Source organism: Sinohyriopsis cumingii, unplaced genomic scaffold, assembly GCF_028554795.1.
Source record: "Sinohyriopsis cumingii isolate HCF-2022 unplaced genomic scaffold, ASM2855479v2 utg001397l, whole genome shotgun sequence".
Lineage (NCBI taxonomy): Eukaryota > Metazoa > Mollusca > Bivalvia > Unionida > Unionidae > Sinohyriopsis > Sinohyriopsis cumingii.
Window position 1 is genome coordinate 2,047,175 of NW_028315993.1, and position 21,467 is coordinate 2,068,641.

Genomic DNA, 21,467 nt, shown 5'->3' on the forward strand with positions numbered 1-21,467 from the left:
AGGGAAAGCTATGCTATTGATGGCATGTCACTGTACATTACTGTATCCAACCACAAGGGAAGTCTATTGACGTACATTACTGTATCCAACCACAAGGGAAGGCGATTGATGGTATGCCACTGTACAATACTGTGTCCAACCACAAGGGAAGTCTATTGACGTACATTACTGTATCCAACCACAAGGGAAGGCTGTTGATGGCATACCACTGTACCATAGGTATCCAACCACAAGGGAAGAAGCCGATTGATGGCATGCCACTGTACAGTACGTAATTTGATTTGATTTTAGTTTAGTGCTTTACAGCGAAGCAACTCAAGTATCGTTCTTCTCTGATCTGGCGGCAGCATGTATCAAAGTACCAACAGCTGCCTGTACAGTCAGATTACTTATATAATTTATACATATCGACTTATTTCAGTTATTGTTTAGCACTCAGCAAAATACAAAGTGACAATGCTAAGATGCATGAAACAGGATTCATCACCAGAACAAGAAGTGAAATTTATGTAAAACTGCAAGTACATACAACTCATTGAAATTTACAGAATAAACTGTATAACTTTACTTAGCTAAAGATTATGGTATGAATACATTTATTTTTAAAAATCTTGTTTTAATTTAGACAAAAGGTCCTTAGAAACCTATATACCTTTGCACAAAAAGATTGTATTTTTATAAAATCCACTTATATATAGAGTCCTAGCCTCTACGCTTTATTTCATCAATCAATTGACTGTGTATTTAATGCAGTTATTGTCAAATCCTATGAATCTACGATTATGTACTGAAAATTACACCAGCCATCATCATATTTGAACAAAGCCTGACTGTACAATTCGCCACAATGGCGAAAATTGAAAATGACTCTAATGCTCAATGTCTTGTTCCAAAATTACCAAATTATTGCCAGGATTTATTGCTACACATTATCGGATATTTAACAATAAGGGAACTATGCAAACTAGATTTTCAAGATGGTGATCAGCAATATTTTCATTTAGGACCAAATAAACATCATAGGAAGTCCTTTAGTGAAAACCCCATATCACAAGACCAATGATTATGGAAAAGAAGCAGGAACAAGATTTCAAAATGGCTACCATGGCCGCCATATTGGAGGACAGATCAGCACTACTGTAATTTAGAACCAATTAGACATCACAAGGTGTTTTCTGGTAGATGCCCAGTGTCAACATGCTTTTTCAGTGAGACTCAGTTATCATATTTTAAAGCTTGCTACTTTAATGACTATTTTGTTTGTCAGATAAGTACCCACTTAATAAAGCCCATGTGCTAACAAAATACCCGTTTTAGTGAGGATCAACTAGTCATCATAAGAAATTGTTTTGTGCTTATATGACATTGTTTTCATCAAGACAAACAACACGAAGAGTTCAATATAGCAGATAACCTCTGTAATAGCCTTCCTATACGTCAAATTATGACAATTTTCGTTTAGGATTAACGTGAAATCCAGACGTCAATATGACTGTCCAGTAAGGATGAGCAGCGATAGCATAATATTAACAATGGCCATTCTAGTGATCATATTGGTTATACAGTTAAAGTTAGAACATGGGCTTAATTTGTTTGCAAAGTTTTAAGGCAATCTCCAAGTAGTTTAGGAGTCATTGTGGTAGCAGACTTATGTTACCCTTCAGATACACACCAGATGACGGACAGCAGACAATCTCATAACCTCTTCTGGTCTTTGACCAATCAAGTCAATAATCAGTTAAACATAAACTTATCCAGTGAAATACGAGATACAGGTCATGGTGGGCTCCTTTAGTTGCAATTGTGTGGTAGAAATACAATGAGAGCTTGAGAAATAAGCTTAACACATAATAATGCAGAAACGTTCCAAACCAACAATGCTAAATGCAGAAACTTAGGAAACTATGTAGCCTACTTAGCATTGAAACCCACTAGTTGTAGCGATGGACCTTGGAAGAAGTAACAGGTGAGATGCAGAGAGGTACATGCGATTAGATGTGCTGAAACTTACGTCTGCTTGGTCTCATCTGCTTCATAGGTGAGTTAATAATCATCGGAGTACAGACATTGGTTCATTTTTATATAATAATTATTACCTGTACAAAAAATAGAAATCACAGAATAGCATAGCTATCACACCTCTACTGGTAAAATGTCCGACTCGCAACCCAAAAGAAAACAGGTTAGATACTCACTCAGCCTGCAGAGGACAAAAGCTTTCTTTTGTCTTTGGGAAAATGCATTACTTCCAATTCGGTAAGCACGATATAACCAAAAACAAGTTCTTACATTAAAGTTCAAAAGACCAACCAGTTCTGAAGATTATGTCATAAGCTGGATGCCAAATCAAAAGTATTAGAACTCTTAAAATAATTTTGTGTGTGGGATTTGGGTTTTTAACATAGCTTTGACAATTTCTCAGTCATATCGCTTTGATGCTTGCAGTGTTGCAGTTTATAGTGATGTCTACCACTGTGGCATCATGCCGCGGACATGTAGCATGACGTCCCACCCAGTCACATTATCCTGACACAAGGCCAACTAGTCCTAACACTACCCTCTTAATGCTGAGAGCCAAGCGAGGCAGCTGTTAGTACCATTTTTTTAAAATAAGTCTTTGCTATGACTTGTGGCTAGGGATCTAACACACGACCTCCTGCATCCAAGCGTATGCTATAACCACTAGTCCACTAGAACAGTCAAACCAATTGTGAAGAAAATGATTTGATCGCCATGATCATCCTCTGAAAATGACACCATATACACCAAATTTGAGGCAATGCATCAAAACACATTAGTCGAACTGATTGCACAAAATTTTATTGTAGACTACATCCAACGTTCAGTGCAAAAAATCTAAAATTAGATTGAATTATCATTTTATACAGTGTCTTATTTAGCTTACAACCATGTTACAAGTCTTATATGAACACAAACTGTTTAATTTCTGGGAGAGATTTATTGTAATCAATTGATATATACCGTTCTGTTGTCATATGATAATCATTTAGTTTCACATTGTTCATTTTCATTGTCTGAATTCTGCAAATTGCATATAACATTTGTATGTACAGAAGAGTGTTCTGAGACCATGTCAAGTACGATGTTTTGCCAAAGAACGTTTCGTGCGATTGACATTTTGTATAACGATCGATGTATTTTTTTATGTCCGTCATCTTTGTTTTGGAGGTAAATGTATTGGAGGCACCTCGGATTTTCACTATGCAGAGTTTACAAGTATAATTTAAAAACCAATAAACACTTAATATAACATGTTTTTAAGTACAATACGTAATGCTTAACAATAAAATAAAATGCCTGCAAAGATAACACATCTGCATGACACTATGCTTTTAGTGATTCGTCATACATTGTAATTAATAATGTAACAATATAATTAGCATTTGGTTTTTGTCTTGAATCTCAATATTGTAATGATATTTAATATTATCTGTGTGTTAAATATATGTTAGCAATATGTTCTACTTTGGCCTTTGGCAAGTGTTACATTGTGTAGTGCAACCGAAGGTTATAAATACGGGTGTTGTGCACACCAGTAAGTTTCCCTTCAAACGACATCAGGTTATTATGCAAACGCAAAATATACTGTATAATCAGCTTCCAAATGTGATGGGGAATGTTATCATTCTCTAAATAGAATTTAATTGCGAGTAATCATATTAGAAAAATGTTTTCATTTCTGACATATAAATATTCAGTAAATTTTGGTACTAGAAAGATATATAGTAATTGTAAATTGGGATATAGGGACTCCATAGAATTTAGGCTATCACAGTACATTTGCATGACTTTTCATTTTTATTGTAATAAAAATGGGCATCCATTTTGCATGATTATTGTATTTATTTGACTTATTTTGTTATTTTGTCTTAATGCTACTTCTATCAATATTCTTAAATCGTAGTAGTACATTTAATATGATCAATATTATTACATGTAATGAAATAGAATGAACATAATAAGAGGAAATATTTAAATTGTGTTACATTTTTTTTAGAAAGACTGGAATAAATCCTCTTTTCCTCATACAGAGTAAATATACTTGTTAAGATATGTAGAGTTTTCACATATACGTAGATATTGTAGGGGGTTTCATCTGTTATCATATGACTTTCCATATACTAACATATAAGTAACTAATGTAGAGGATTTCATCTGTTATCATATGACTTTCTATATGCTAACATATAAGTAGCTAATGTAGGGGATTTCATCTGTTATAAGACCTTCTGTATACTAACATATAAGTAGCTAATGTAGGGGATTTCATCTGTTATCATAAGGCTTTCTATAAACTAACATATAATTAGCTAATGTAGGGGATTTCATCTGTTATCATATGACTTTTATATACTAACGGTAGATCATAACATTGAAACCGGTTTCAATCTGAGGATTGTTGAAGTCCAGAAACAGGAAGTGACTATCTAAATGTAAGTAAGCTTGAACCAGGGTGAGCATGTCACGGCACATACAAAGTTTTGTAATATACTGCAAAGTGCAGGACAAATTGTGTTAATAATATTGTCATAAATTGCATCCAGTTGAAAGTAATCGATTACAAAGTGCAGGATAAGATGTGTTAACACAGTTCTGTGATACACTGCATCCAGTGAAAAGTAGTCCATTACAAAGTGTAGGATAAGATGTGTTAACGAAATTCTGTGATACACTGCATCCAGTGAAAAGTAATCCATTACAAACTGTAGGATAATTTGTGTTAACAAAATTCTGCCATACACTGCATCCATTGGAAAGTAATCCATTACAAATTGGAGCACTGCATTCAGTCAAGAGTAATCATTACAAAGTGGAAGGCATGCTTGTTTACAATATTCCGTCATACACTGCTTTCAGCAGAACGTGGTCCATTACAAAGTATAGGTTAAGCTATGTTTACATTATTCTGACATACACAAAAAGGCAATGATAACAATGATAATAGTTTTATAGTACGTTATCAGAAGCTTTAAGACAAGGCACTAGTCAGGACATGTACAAGTCAGAATGGACAATAAACTATATAGGGCACCATCAAATGAACAGTAAAAATTGTCCCCATGCTTAATTTGCCTCTATGTAAGAAACGGTAGGTCATGGTTGAGATTACTGACCAATGGGTCTTAATGAATGACCTCAGGTCAGTGTATGCCTTGCTGAACTAATTGTACTGTGTATAAATCTTGTTTTGAAATTAGACTGTGACAATGACCTCTAACATCTACACCACACAATTTATACATTGCATTATGACCCTAAATGACTAAAACAAAGGTTGTTAAAGAAACTTCATAAATGTTATTTTACTTGATTTTGCATTTTGAGCTTCGGGACCCAAAAATTAACAGACCCCTTCTGTACCTTCAGTGCATGCTCTCCGCATATGCTGGTCAATGTATATAACCCAGAAATACAGTTAACATACAAACACCATATTTCTTGTTCGAGACCAACTGACCTTGACCGTTGGCCTTTTTAGACGAGATCAAGAAGCTTTGCCATTAATCAAGTTGAAGACATCCACAAAGTTAATTTAGTACAGGTGTGTGATGTAGAACTCAAGTTATTGTGCAGAAACACTTTTTCTTCTGTCAATCACATTTGACCTGGATACTTTTGTTTTGTGCCTAAATTAACTGGCTTCCTTATTCTCCAAAATGCCAGTGATACACAAGCATTGTGATAGTACATTGTTGAGAACTGCAACTTTTGTGCAAACACCATTTTCATTCAGGCACACTGACTTTGTGATCTCTTGTCACAATATTGATATGATTCATCCAAATTCAAAATGCAAGCTATCAACAACACCTGGTCCAAGTCTGTCACGAGGAACTAATGCAATAAACATTCCACTTCTGTCAATTAGTGTGATCCTGGATCATGACATTCTTACATTTATCAAAAACTCAGTAGCATTCATAAGATTTTTTTATAAATACAGGGATGGATGGTCAGACATCACATCAGTGTATTAGTATGTACCATTCCAACATCAGTAATGTAGTATTATAAAATTCCTACATTAGTTTATATAATGTAACATTCCTACATCAGTATAGTAGTACAATGTAACATTCCAACATCAATATGTTATAATGTAACGTTCCTACATCAGTATAGTAGTATAATGTAACATTACTACATTAGTATAGTAATATGTAAAATCCCTATATTAGCAAAAGTAGTATGCCGCATTTCTACAAGAAAGATATAAAGAGAGTTTTAAAGCTTAGTTATTATGGAAACTACAATTTGAAGGAAATTTCAGATATTATTATGGGAATGTTATTAGAAACTCTTTCCAGCCAAGTTTTTCCAACTGGCTCATATGTGTCTAAAAGAAATTGAAAAATATCCAACGTTGATGGATAGCCACTAGACAATGGATTGTCAACAGACAATGAATAGTCAATAGACCATGGATAGTCAATAGACAGTGGATAGTCAATAGACAGTGGATAGCCATTGAACAATAGATAGTCAATAGACACTAGATAGTGTTAAAAGTATATGTTCTAAAATAAGTAACAGAAAAGAGTGAAGCAAACAAGCTTTTGTAAAATTTAACAAATAATTTATTTCCCTAGAATATAAAGTGAAAAATGAAGAAAAGAACTTACGGTATTACAAATTAAATTCAAAGATAATCCAAAACTTTTTAAACACAAATCATATCAATGAAAAGTTCTAAGTGAATTTCAGTTCAAATCCTGATTAAATTCAAGATGGAAGGTGATGACATCTGTAATAACCTTCAAAGTGCAGATGTGACAAGTCTCTTGTCGAATCAAATAAAATATTTTTCCAGTTTCTAATTTTGTTTAAATTCCAATAAATATATTTATCCTAATATTATGTCAAAGCACTTTGTATTTTAAAGGAAAATAATCACTTGATTTAAATAATTGGAAGAAAATAAACAGTGAGCCCAAACTGAATACAACATAAAACAACTTGACGTCTCAAGTGTTAAAAGCCCAACTGATAGAATTATTTTCATAACATCAGTTAGAAGACTAACAAAAACGCAAAACACATTCCTGGATGGGGTCAAGAATTAATCTTTCTGGAAAATAATAGAAGTTCGTTTATCAACTGACACATGGTGGATGTCACGTAATCAGATATGACCTTGACTCAGCTTAATGATTCTTACTCAAAGAAGAATGAAAAAGATAACTAAGTAGCTTACTAAAACTGTCACTGATTTTGGAACAAGGTCAGCAACTAGATACAATGTTTATATTATTAGTTGTCTACATCGAAAGTAAAAAAATGTATAAAAAGCAAGTCAAACAGAACTGGACTCAATTCTAGACAATATGAAATCCTTTAAACAATATTACATTACAATAGTATGTAATGGAATAAAAAAATGAAAACTAACAAACAATTAAATTCAATATTCATAACAACAGTCAGCAGATAATGGTTAGTCAATAGACAATGAATAATAAATAGACAACGGATAGTCAGTGAACAATGTGCAGCCTCTAGACAATGCATAGTCAACAAACAAGGATAGTCAACGCACAATGGATAGTCTGTAGAAAATAAATAGACTACAGATATTTGATTCATGCAAAAGGGAGGAATACAATTACGATAGATAAATATAGATCACGTGCTACATTTACACAAAGATGGTAACATAATAAAAAAGAAGTTTAGGATTAGAAAACACTAACATCATGCAGAAAACATTGGGACATGCATTAGATCAAAAATAAAATCTAATATTTAAAATAATCTACATGATTTGTTATTTACTTTAATGAGCACGAAATTTAAAAAGGCAGTCACATTTTATAAATATGAAATACAAAAGTAAGAAATTTACAAACCGATCAGTTCTGGATACATTTTTCCTTTCTGCTTAAACTCGTACCACTTGTCAGCGACACCTAGTGCACTTTTCAGAACAAACTCCTCAGCAGTGATGATAGACTTGAGAGCATCAATCATCCATTGTGGGTCCAACACAATCTGCTGTTTTAATACTTCCAGGCTATGGATGGAAAGTCAAAATAGCAATGACACCAGAGTTCTAAAGTATTAACCTTTATTTTGGTTTTAGAGTCATGGAAAATGGTCAATCATAATTATAAAATTATACCATCATTAAGCATTTTCATACTACATGGAACAAACCCAGCCGTTGCATATTCACACAAACACTTCCTAGATGAAATTGTAAGGTTACACTTTATTCCGTGTACATTCTATTGTGTGTCTGGCTGAGTTGTTCCACGTAAAACCATGTCACAGTACAACACCAAATAATGCCCTAGGGAAGGGAGAATGCAAGAAACACTATACTACGCTGTTTCCTTTCAACCATGACGTATGACAAATGTTAAAAACCCCATCAATAAAGTTGGAAATCCTAACGATAATAATTGTTGTTTATTTATACTATAGTAGAGTATTATAATAGTTGTAAAGAAAATCTATATCATGGATGTTATTATCAATATGTTCATTAACTGTGATAATACACTTTTTGTCATTTAGAGAAAACTGATATAGTACCTGAACTGCTTGAATTTAATTACAATAATGTTTACTACAGCAGGATGATATGACATGATCATAAATCTGCTATGGAAGGATGACATGAAATGATTATAAATCTGCTATGGAAGGATGACATGAAATGATTATACATCTGCTATGGAGGGATGACATGAAATGATTATAACTCTGCTATGGAGGGATGACATGAAATGATTACAAATCTTCTATGGAGGGATAACATGAAATGATTATAAATCTTCTATGGAGGGATGACATGAAACGATTATAAATATGCTATGGAGGGATGACAAAATAATGATTATAAATCTTCCATGGAAGGATGACATGACATGAAATGATTATAAATCTTCTATGGAAGGATGACATGACATGAAGTGATTATAAATCTTCTATGAATGGATGACATGACATGAAATGATTATAAATCTTCTATGGAAGGATGACATGACATGAAATGATTATAAATCTTCTATGAAAGGATGACATGACATTATATGATTATAAATCTGCTATGGAAGGATGAAAGCTGTTACATATAAAATTTACAATGAGAATACTTAATTTTACTCTTCAACCGAGTTATTTTTATATAAAGTGTACAATCAAGTTAATCTTCTACTTAGAAAGTATATGAGAATGTGTTACTAACATTACTAATCCTGTCAAGCTCAGATTTAGCAGTTTCCCCATACATTAGAACAATAATTCATTGTTGAAAGAATATATGACTTGTATAATAGATTTAAAGTTTCCGATGGTAAATATTTCTTGATTCTGCTGAGAAGGGCAATTTTGGATGACAGTGTTTTACAAAGCTTATCAATATGGTCATTCCATAATAAATTATTATCTACAGACACACCTACAAGCCTTTCATGTTTGACATTTTCTAATGGATGATTGTTTATTGCAAGAGACAGTTTTGGGTTCCCCGACTTGTGAAGCTTTTGTGATGTCCCCAAAATCATACATTTTGTTTTACCTTCATTAATTACCATCATATTTTGTTGTGCCCAGTTTTGGACTCTAATAATGTCTGAGTTTAATCTCATTTGGATAACTTCAGTATCAGAACTAGATGTATACAAGGTTGCTATGGAAGGATGATATGAAATAATTATAAATCTGCTATGGAAGGATGACATGAAATGATTATAAATATGCTATGGAAGGAGGACATTAGATTGAAACGATTATAAATCTTCTATGGAAGGATGACATGAAATGATTATAAATCTTCCATGGAAGGATGACATGGAACGATTATAAATCTGCCATGGAGGGATGACATTAAATTGAAATGATTATAAATCTGCTATGGAGGGATGACATGAAATGATTATAAATCTTCTATGAAAGGATGACATGAAATGATTGTAAATATTCCATGGAAGGATGACATGAAACGATTATAAATCTGCTATGGAGGGATGACATTAAATTGAAATGATTATAAATCTGCTATGGAGGGATGACATGAAATGATTATAAATCTTCTATGAAAGGATGACATGAAATGATTGTAAATATTCCATGGAAGGATGACATGAAACGATTATAAATCTGCTATGGAGGGATGACATTAAATTGAGATGATAATAAATCTGCTATTGAAGGATGACATGAAATGATCATAGTCTAATATGTAAGAACACACTGAAATGATTGAAAGCTGTTACATATAAAATTTAGAATGAGAATACTTAGTTTTACTCTTCAGCTGAATTATATTTATATAAAGTGTACAATCAAGTAAGTCTCCTGCACAGAAAGATAGGAAGGATCTGAGACTGTGTTACTAAAGTTCTGAATTAAGCAAGTATAACACTGAACTAAGTTGGTATAATATTTAATTGAACAGACATCATACAGTTGGTGGGTTAATGATCATGGTGGCTTGGCCATATTAATTCTACTGAAAAGTCTGGAATTATGAAATGCTGAATTATACAATAATCAAATTGAAATCAGCATGTCAGTAAAAGTAATGCTCTGAAATAGCTGACAAATGTAGCTTTAATATCAGGAATAGTATAATGAAATGGTTACTAAAATGTAGTAAAATTTACAATATTAGTCAGGAAAATAACTGAATATATATTTGGAAAACAAAAAAAAAATGATTTATTTACAGCAACGACAAAAATCCATTAGAAAATATATTAAAGTCAGAAAATAGTAAACAAAACAATGACTGGTTTGTATCCACAACTCTCACGTGGACACATAAGTCATGGAAAATTTCCAAGTAAGAAATAGAGTATGCTTTTTATAGCTGCAAATAAACAAAAAACTGACTTTAGAAAATATAGCTTATAAAACCGCAACTTTTAATAGCAAAGAAACAACCTGGAACAAGACAATAGAAAATAAGGAAAATAAAACCAAACAATTTAATTCCACCTTGACATGTTTAGAAACAATCGTCACAAGCAGCCCATAACTTATAAGCTTCAACAACCATCAAAAACCACAATGATGGTTAGCGTCTTCCAAGAAACATACTACTACATAAACAGTTTGCAAACTAAATTTCCACGAAGACTTGGTTACCAAAGTCAACATTTTACACAGTATTATCTTAAAATTATACCTCAGTATAATTGATCCATGTATCTGACCAAACACAGTTTGTACCAAACATGATAAAATGACTCAGTTTGGAACACATATCAATAAGTAATAAATTCTGAACATTACTGAAATAGACCTCGGGCCATGAGAAGTAAACATCAATAGAAACAAGTTGACAACAGAAGAAAATAAAGTAAATATAATGATAAGTTGATAATGGACACTGGCTTCAGGGTTCTCAGTAAATGCATGTCATTGGATTTAGATATGCATAATTTGAGTTTGACACATTTTTGATGCATAGAAATTACATTATGTGTTTTGATGCATATGAAGTTTCCTTGGATCAAGCTAGACTTGAGTTTTAGAGATAAGTGACTTCTTTTGCATAGAACAGAGGGAAGTGAGAGCTGAATGGAGACAAGTGGTGTGTGTTGTTTTCAATCTCTAATCTGAATTATGCAATCTATTTCCCAGTATGTATATTTGCATTTAACATTGTTTTAAGAAATACTATATTTTCAAATGGAAATGTTTCTGAATTATATCAATATTATGAACACGTTTCAAAACTATCATATTCATATGCAGTATATTTTGGTAACATGACTTCAAAAGAGAACAATAGAATATATAATTGTAATGAATTTTAACTGTGTAACTAGATTACAGTCCTATAATTGCAAATCAGTATGAATGCTTAATCAACTAACCTTAATCAAGAATTTTTCTTTTTACTTCCTAAAAGTTAAAAAATGGCAGTTGAAAATATTTCTTAATTTGTTTGAAACAACCCCTGTGCTATGTACAGGAGAGCAAATGCACGCCTCTTTCAGATCATACTGTTTGTCCGAATTTCTTTGTTGCCGATAAAACTTTACCATAACTGTTCATGGATAACACACTGAACAATTACAGTCAACATATGAATGAACTAAACTCCTTTTTAACCAAATTGACACAAGTGCGTCTATTTGTAGAGAGAGTTTTTTTTTTTTTAAATGTAACCATTCACTGTATAGCTTCGTTACAATATTCCTCTGATTTGCTTGCAAATATAAAGTTTTAGTATTTGTCTCCTTACTTGGTGTAATGTAAGGCATTGGTTATATATCATTTGCTTTGCTTTGCTCTTGTTGTCTTTTGTCTTTGTATTTTCACAAAAATGGGTGAACTAAGAATCCAACCTTGACAATGCAGTGTCTTAAGAATTCCACAACATAACATTGTCCTGTGTGTTTCTGACCAAAATAATGGCATTTAAAGCTAAATCTTTAATAACTTAATAATTATATTCTGTGTTCTATGAATTGCATATTTTCTTGAACATATTTGCCCAATAGTTTACGAAGAGACAATCGAATAAAGCAGTCTTTTCCAGAATTCAGCTATGTCCGCCCCTATTTGCCCATGTCAGGAACACTTAAGACTGAACACTGAATTTTATGAAGAAAATAGTTTAAATATGTTTAAATTTTGAAACACACGTTTGTATGTTTATTTATTGTGAAAATGTGTAAACTAGTTTTAATTATGTTAAACTTATTTTGTCGTTAATGCTTTAATTACTGTTCCTTGATGGAAATGCATGAAACAAATCCTTTCAATATATGCAACGTTATAAATCTAGAACTAGAAATGCACAATCTATTCCCCACATTAAAAGGCTTACGTGGTGCACTAGCCATCTAGTTTCTTAGAGATACTGACTACTCATAGGAGGAAATAACCAAGAAATGTCCACATAATTATTATAGAATTATAATTAGTTGTAGAATTATAATTAGTTGTACCCCTTCGCCCATCCCCATTTCAAAACCCCAGAGGAGAGCTACATTTTAAAATCCTTATAACATATGGGTTACTGAATTTACCAGTGAAGAAAGAAGCTGAAGCCTTACAAACTGGCATATAAAAGGATATATTCTGACAAATAACTGGGATCTTGTCTTCTGGCCTGAATCATGCAAACATCAACCTTTCTTGAACACTTATCCTGGTGGAGATGAGACAAGCATATGGATATGTGGGCTGCTACATAGAAGATAGCCATAATCTTCGACAGGAAGTTACTCACTTGAGGCAATGTCCTGAGTTTGTCTACCAATGGCTAAGAATATCGTTGAGCCACAACTGTTGGGACAACAAAAATGCTATCAAAATTAGATGAGCAGTGAAGATCCTTATCTTGTAGACCACTTGAAGGATCATGTTGAATAGTGGCAGGTTCTAAGTGAACATATGCTAGACTGAAGGTTTCTGCTGCCCATGTCATCTGGTCTAGGACTATGAAAATGTTAATGGCAATCTTGATGTCTGGCCTTGTCAGGAACAAGTCTACCAATGGTCGCCACCACATTATGACCAGGGACTCAGATCCTATTGATACAGAGACCATTCCATGAGGACTAAACGTCGCTCTTGGATAAGAGTCCTGCGAGAATAGTCTTCTTGGAATGAAAATGATGAACTCTGAGGGCAATCGCTTCAAGGTTGCATAGCAAACCTCCATCCAAAGCGAAAGAGCATTTGTCCACATGTCCATACTTGCCGTCTGAGGTATTCTACCACAAATGTGTTGTTGGATAAGACCAACAAACAAAAACTCCTTAACTTACTGGTGCACAACTCTAGGCCAGAGACCACTACCCTCATTTCCAACTTGTTTATGTGTGGGGTAATTTTTTCTAAACCACAAACGTGAAGAACTAGCTCTTTTAACTTTATGTAACGACCCCACCCTAGTCTGATATATATATGTAAACATAATCGAAGTGGAGTTTGGGGGCGTGCGTAGGGTTTCCTGTCAGACACCATTCTTAATTTGCTCACCAATTCAAATGAAGGATATTCCATACATAAACCTGATTTAAATGCCAGAACGTGTCTCCCACATGAGGGAAACAATTTTGAAAACTGAATGATGATGGCTAATGTGCATAAACTAATGGCATGAACATAATGGAACTGTATTCTTTCTTGCTCTTTGACATGGCACACAGACTGGGTAATATGCATGTTTTCTAGTTATGTGAATGTTGAAGAGATGGCATATGCATTCTCTCTAGTTTGGGACTTCTGGAACTTTCCTTCTGCTAATCAGAGGAAGACATCAATCAAGGCAATAGCGAGAAGAAATGTATCACTATTATTAAAATCAAAACAACTCCAACACTAAAACCAGCTGAGCTTAAAACAAACAGCGATTTTGGCATTCTTGATTCAATGCATCCTTTTCACAAAAGGCTACTTATTGCAAAAGAGTGCTTATTGCAAAACAATCAAAATTAACTGACGTATGATAAAGTCTGACTTAACATAGTTCATAAGAATAAAGGGTACTATAAACGTCACTGAAGAGACAATGTCAAAAACACATGCCTTAAATCTCACAACAGGGTGTAAACTATAATAAAATCTATAATAAACCGACAGTAAATACTACAGATACATAAACCTAATTTAAATGCCATAACGTATCTCTGACATGAGAAAAAATAGGAAATATTTTCCATGAGCATTACTGAATTCAACTAAACAGAATGTCCGTTGATAAGAAAGATGATGGCTAATGTGCATAAGGCTGTGACATGGGGGAACAGACTGGGTCTGTATTCTTTATAGTTCTGTGTCATGGTTAACAGATTGGGTCTATATTTTGTTTATAGTTCTATAACATGGGGAACAAACTATGTCTTTATTCATTCTAGTTCGGAATTTCTGAAACTTTCCAGTTAATGTGATGCAAAATTATATTTAATGCCACAGCAATAAGTAACGTAACCCTGATATTAAAATCAAAACCACTCAATAATGGAACCAGCTGAGATAAATAGCAGATAGTTTAGTATATTTGGTTCACTGCATCATTTTCAGAAAACAAAATAGTGGCAAAAGCTTACGTTAAGTTGTTGCAATAAAAACGGTTGGAGTTCTTATCTAAGCGACCATGATCCCATCAAACACATTAATCGATTTTTGCTGTTGGATGAAACATATAGCCACTGACAATGATATTCTGCATGGTACTGACAAAAATGAGTGACTGATTATCTTCTGAAGCAACCGATTCAGAACTTTACCCAAAGTTAGGTTCCGTTAATAATGTTAAGCCGATTTGTTATTTCAGAAGGGCAGAAAACACACCTAACCTCAAAGAAACTATGCTGTAATTGTTTTTATATTCTTAATGTAGCTTTAACACGTTGAGTCATACCACTATAGTATCTGCAGTGTGGTAGTTTATAGTGATGTCTAGCATTGGGGCATCATGCTGCAGACATGTGACATCATGTCCCACCCAATCCCTTTATCTTGACCCCAGGCCAACCAGTCTTAACACTATCCTCCTAATGTTGAGTGCCATGCAAAGCCACTGCTAGAACCATTGTTATAAGTCTTTTATATGCCTCGGTCGGAGTTTGAACTCACGACTTCCTACATCTGAGGTGGACAGTCTAACCACTTAAGCCACTGGGGCAGTCAATGAAACTAAACAATACCTTCTTATGCCTATATGTAATAGTAGAATTATCTGTGTACATGCTTTACAACGACTAAGTACCTGTAATTATCATCACAAGTTTCACTTCAAGAATTTACCCCTGACCTGGTTAAGAAAATGAAATATAAAAAAACACTAATCTTGTGGTTACAGAAGAAAAACAATACCAATCTCATCTGAATTGCAACACAGTCCCAATCGTACCTGAAGTAAAGGATTGTACCAATGTCATGGTGGAATCGAAGAAACAAATCTAGTTCATCTTCAGCTATCTGAACAGCTCCAGCCTTGTTCAAGTCTTCCAACAGAGTCAATGGAATTACCTGTGGACATATAAATATATACAACTTAGTTTACTGAGCTGAATGTTATTTAAAAATGTATGTTTATTTTACTCAAGACAAAATAAACTTTGTTATGACCTAGATACATAATATATACCATTTCGTTTCATAGTTTTTTTGTTAATTTATAAAATGTGAAAATATGTTCTCCGTCAAATAATTAGAAACAGATTACAATTTCATGCAAAAGAATCTCCTTACAAACCTTTTACTAAACAGATGGTAATATGTTAACATGCCAATATGCTACAGGATTATGCAAAAAATGTTAAGTTCTAGTTTGTTGCGGGTAAACCGATTTTTCAATTATGTAATATTAACCAGTTATTATCGTGTTGCTATATATTTTCCAGTTTCTGGTTCCCAGTCCTCTAATTTATGACTGAGGGTCTTACTAATTGTTGGTCTAAAATAAATACAAATAGCATTACCCAAATCTGGTACCTCTTTCAACCTGCATCACACGGAATATTGGCCTTCTTTGCCTTCGACTGAGACTAAAGAGCATCAGAGTGGAGGGGGGAGGGAAATGGGTACTAAGAGCAGATAAGTAATATATAATTAGAATAAGTTCATAGCAATAATCCACTACCTGTTATTGGTGCAATGCCAAATTTGGTGGCCCAGTGAGAGGTGATGGCCCAAGAAAAGTTGCCAAAGTGAACTTACCTTTGTTGTAAGTATGGTTCTATGCTGCGGACTTGAGGACAACATGTTGGGGAGATGCAAGTTTGCCCAGACTCTGATGCAACATACATCGAAGGCAAACATATGAAAAGGTGATAGGAAACAGTAAACATTTGGCTTTTGAGATAAACTGACGTAAAATGCTTTTAAATAACTGTTACACCTCCACATCACCCCAGCATACTGTTCCAAAAGTTGTTAATTATAGCTTGGTCCACCCCGTTTACTCTCAAAATATTGGTTACAAACACTGTTTGCACCATCCATGATTTTATTTGAAGACAAATGGATCTCAAATTATAAAGATAAATGATGCAGGCCAAAAACATATATGGTTAATTTAGAAACCTGAGAGGTATGTGGAACGCTGTATACACTTCCACGCTCATACAGTGAAGAGCAGGAATGTAACTATGATATGCCTGGCTAGAAACATGGGGTTAGTATCAGATTTGGAAGAGTTGTGGAGGAGACTTAAAAATAACACAAATAAAAACAAGAATGTAGCAAATGCCATGCCAACCATACGCACAACCGTAATGATCAATTGCCATAACTGCATCCTCAAAACTGTGATGCCCGAGGTTGGATGTTTAATTTCAGCAGGCATTTCATAGTAATTGCATAACCCATTTCAATCTTGTCAAGCACATCAACAGATTTCCAATGTCTTTGGCATATGGTGGCAAAGAATTGTTTTGCTTTTATGCTCAGAAAATAGAGCTACAACAAGAGCAAACAGCAAGAGTGTTTTTTATATAAATCTCAATGATTTAAATGCTGTCTAATAGGAGGAGCAGGCAGTTCCTGAACCTGTATTCTATGAACTTGTATTTGATTCTGAATCAGCTATTTTAGCTGTGCTGGTGCATGGTATGAGACGTCAATGAAGTCTACAGCAGACAAAAGGTTGACACCCCAGAGAACATAAGGTAGTATTGACTTTTTTACTTCCTCTGTTACCTGGAACAACATAAACAGTAATGTATGTGATGGCAGTCTCTTTTGTATCTTCAGTGAAACATCAGTGTCAAGAAACATCAGTGTTCGAGAAAACTTTGTGCTGTTGAAATGAGGAAATGTAATGCATTTTCAAGATGTTGACATACCTGCCATAACACTGCGCAATCTCACTAAAACAGGATCGCCCCTGTTCTACTTGACGTGGAGATCTCATTTTAATCACATTAAAACATGGCATGTCATGCTAGAAACACTATTTTTACCCCCAAAACACCTGATACAGTCATGTCTCAAGACAACATGATTTTCAGTAATCTTCGAAAATGAAAAACAAAATCCCACCACTTTCAGTATATGCCTGTTACATGTAGCATATATAAATGATACACAGTCATGACTGGAGCTGATGTAAGACTATACTTTGAGTAGTCTAATGGCGGTAATTATAAGGCAAAGAGGTCCGGTATAAGCCAATATTTCACATATGACTTAATTGAATGATAGCTAGTGAGATGCGTTTGAAGACTGCGGAGGGTGTGCCCATTGTGCTAATCTGCATAGATACGATCAGGAAGTGGAACAACCCAATATTGGTAAATCAAAAAGATGTTTGATGCATGTAGGAGAACAAAAGGTATTATGATCATTGCTTTGAATTAAAATGTTTAAGCCATATGTATTATAGGTTTGCAACAAGTTTGTGAACAGCGGCACTGTTTCTTTGAAGTTGGATTTTACTGCATATATAAAATGCAAAGCATGATGATTTCAGTTGCCTGAATAGTGTTCAAGCGTGATTCATTTTTGAAGCTGATTTAGAAAGCAATTAGCTCTCAAAAACAGCTTATAACAGCCTAACAAAAATAAATGTCCCAATTGGCTGATGGAGTATTACTTTGTGAAACACGCCAGCAAAATACAAAATAAGGTAGGGGAGCGGCAATTAATTTTTTGCACATAAAGCAAACAACATGTTGACATATGTTAACTTGGTTCTGACCAGGATTCGCTCAGATAATCCAGCAGAGTAGTTTGAACACCAAGATAATCCAGTCTCTAGTAAGTGTAGTGGGGAACACTGACAACATTTGCATTACCTTCAAAACCCCGTATCTAATTTATATTTGAATTGTAGCAATTTTTGTGACAAATAATATTAATGGGAAATTTTTGGGGCATATGGAAATTGGAGTCTGGTATTGTGGAATTTCAATCAGGGCTTGTGATTTTTTTTAAGTTACCAGCCCTGGGCCAAACTATTTCTAAAAAATTAAGGAGCAAAAATCAAGTAACTTCTTTCATGACCTGATAGGGATAGTACTTTCAAGCGTCCATGCATACATATGTATGCTAAGCAGGAGCGTGGTTCAGGTTGTGTTCCAGACAGCCTTTTTATGATGGTGTCTGCACAAATCTTGAAAAGCATTACAAAACGTAGACATAATTTCAGTGAATAAACATTGAACCGAAATGAGGATTAAGCAGGTAAATACCTACCCTAACATTACAGTGTGAAGAATAAACAACTGAAGATTAAATAGAAAGGGGTACAGATAAACAAAATATATGCAAAGACTGGAGATATAACGTCAAATACAATGAAAAAGGACATGCTGAAAATGCTAAGTACCTATAACACACAGAATAACTGCACAAATCCATGAAAAAGACAGGCTATATTCCATGAGAGATGTTACCTGAGGTATCAAACTGGGATCATGTTGTCCTTTTTATGCTACACCAACAAAAAAATTACTAACTGGAGGACTATTCCCATTTAAACTGGGAACTAGTGTCTGGAAATATTCTACTGTAATAACATATATTGTATTATCACTATTAAACCAAATATTTCCAGAAAAGCACTCCCTGCTTTACAACAGTCCCCGCATTGTCAGACCTGTCAACACTAACATGACCTCTGCAAGGAAGTAGCCTTTTTCCCTTAAGTCTAGGTGTAACAACATCTCATGGACTGATATTGTAAAGTTGAAAAGATACATTTAAATAGTTCAGAAGTTATATTTGAAGCTGAAGACTGAAGGAGCAATAAACACAATGTTCAATTAAAATGTTTGTAAAGTACACTCAGACCTTATTTACCTCCAGTACAGTTTTGCATACTGTGTGTAAAGTACACTCAGACGTTATTTACCTCCATTACAGTTTTACATAGTGTGTGTAAAGTAAAATCAGAACTTATTTACCTCCAGTACAGTTTTGTATACTGTGTGAAAAGTACACTCAGACCTTATTTACCTCCAGTACAGTTTTACATACTGTGTGTAAAGTACAATCAGACCTCATTTACGTCCAGTACAGTTTTACAAACTGTGGTTACAAATAATGTAGATCTCAATGACTTTTTGATATCTCTCAATGGAATGTCATTTATTTTCTTTGTCAATTTCACAAATCACATGATTACCGCAATCATATATCCTTCCATTAGACATACTCAAATAAACGCATATCCAGTCCAATACATGTAATTGTCTTAATTCCTGCTTTTACTACCCCACCCCCGTGAACCTGAATATGCTTTTATATTGTTTACCGACTATAAACACTTTTAAAGAGGTTTGTATTCCCTCTCATACTGAATATGCTTTTATATTGTTTACCGACTATAAACACTGTTAAAGAGGTTTGTATTCCCTCTCAAACTGAACATGCATCACTTGTTGGGCGCCATTTTTAAAATTCTATAAGAAAGAGCTTGATCATGTAGATGATTGGACTGAACAAATATGTTTAGTTTAAATAAATTATGGCTTTTTTGTAAATTCCTCGGACCAACACCACAACATCAAGTATTAAATTAAACACTTAGAAGCCATTATCTCGATTTTATAATAACAGTTACGTTTTTTCCCTCACTTTTGCGTTTTTTTCTGCAAGTTTGTATCTGAAGGGCCTTTTTCTTTAAACTTGTCAGATGGTTTTGAATGTCTGGTTTCTAGGTGTGTTCTATGCAATTGAAAGCACCATTTTAATAAGTTTAATCTGTAGATTATCACAAGACTAATTCTCTCTCTCCTCTATCTCTAATTAGATTTGATAACAATGTTGATAAATCTGTAATATATTGTGTTGAAAAATGAGTATGCCAATAAAACTGATGAAGCCCATGTCACATGAAAAAACATTGCAAGATCCTTTCCAGAGGAAAAATAGCTACTGTCACTTTCAAATGTCTTCAAAAACCATTACAAAACCTGTCACTTTCAAGTCTATATAAAACCAGTACAAAGCCTGTCACTATCAAATTCTACAAAAAATAGTACAAAGTCTATTACTTTCAAAAGTCTGCAATACAAAAAACAGTAAAAGCATGTCACTTTCAAAAATATACAAAAAAACTAGTACAAAACCTGTTATTTTGAAACGTCTACAAAACACCAGTACAAAGCCTGTCACTTTCAAAAATTTACAAAAAATCAATTACAAAGCCTGTCACTTTCAAAAGTCTACATCAAAAGACCAGCACAAGGCCTGTCACTTTCAAAAGTCTACAAAAACTAGTTCCAAGCTTGTCACATTCAAAAGTCTACCAAAATCATTACAAAACCTGTCACTTTCTGAAGTCGAAAAAAATCAGTACAAAGCTAGTCGCTCTCAAGTCAACAGAAAACCAGTACAAAGCATGTCACTTTCTAAAGTCTACAAAAAGTAGCACAAAGCTTGTCACTTTTAAAAGTCTACAGAAGCCATTATAAAACCTGTCACATTCAAAAGTTTAAAAAACCAGTACAAAGCTTGTCACTTTCAAAAATTTACTTTCAAAAGTCTATAAAAACAGGACAAAGCTTGTCACTTTCAAAAGTCTACAA

At 33.8% G+C, this 21,467-nt stretch overlaps 1 protein-coding gene across 1 annotated transcript in view; it reads right to left on the reverse strand.

Moving 5' to 3' along the window:
* Nucleotides 1-21,467, reverse strand: part of LOC149772541 (uncharacterized) — a 108,537-nt gene that overhangs the window by 27,104 nt on the left and 59,966 nt on the right. The window contains exons 9-10 of the mRNA XM_089947672.1: nucleotides 15,845-15,963; nucleotides 7,869-8,032 (exon numbers count right to left, since the gene is read on the reverse strand). Of these exons, the coding sequence (XP_089803798.1) occupies nucleotides 7,869-8,032; nucleotides 15,845-15,963 (283 nt within the window). The remainder of the gene's footprint in view (nucleotides 1-7,868; nucleotides 8,033-15,844; nucleotides 15,964-21,467) is intronic.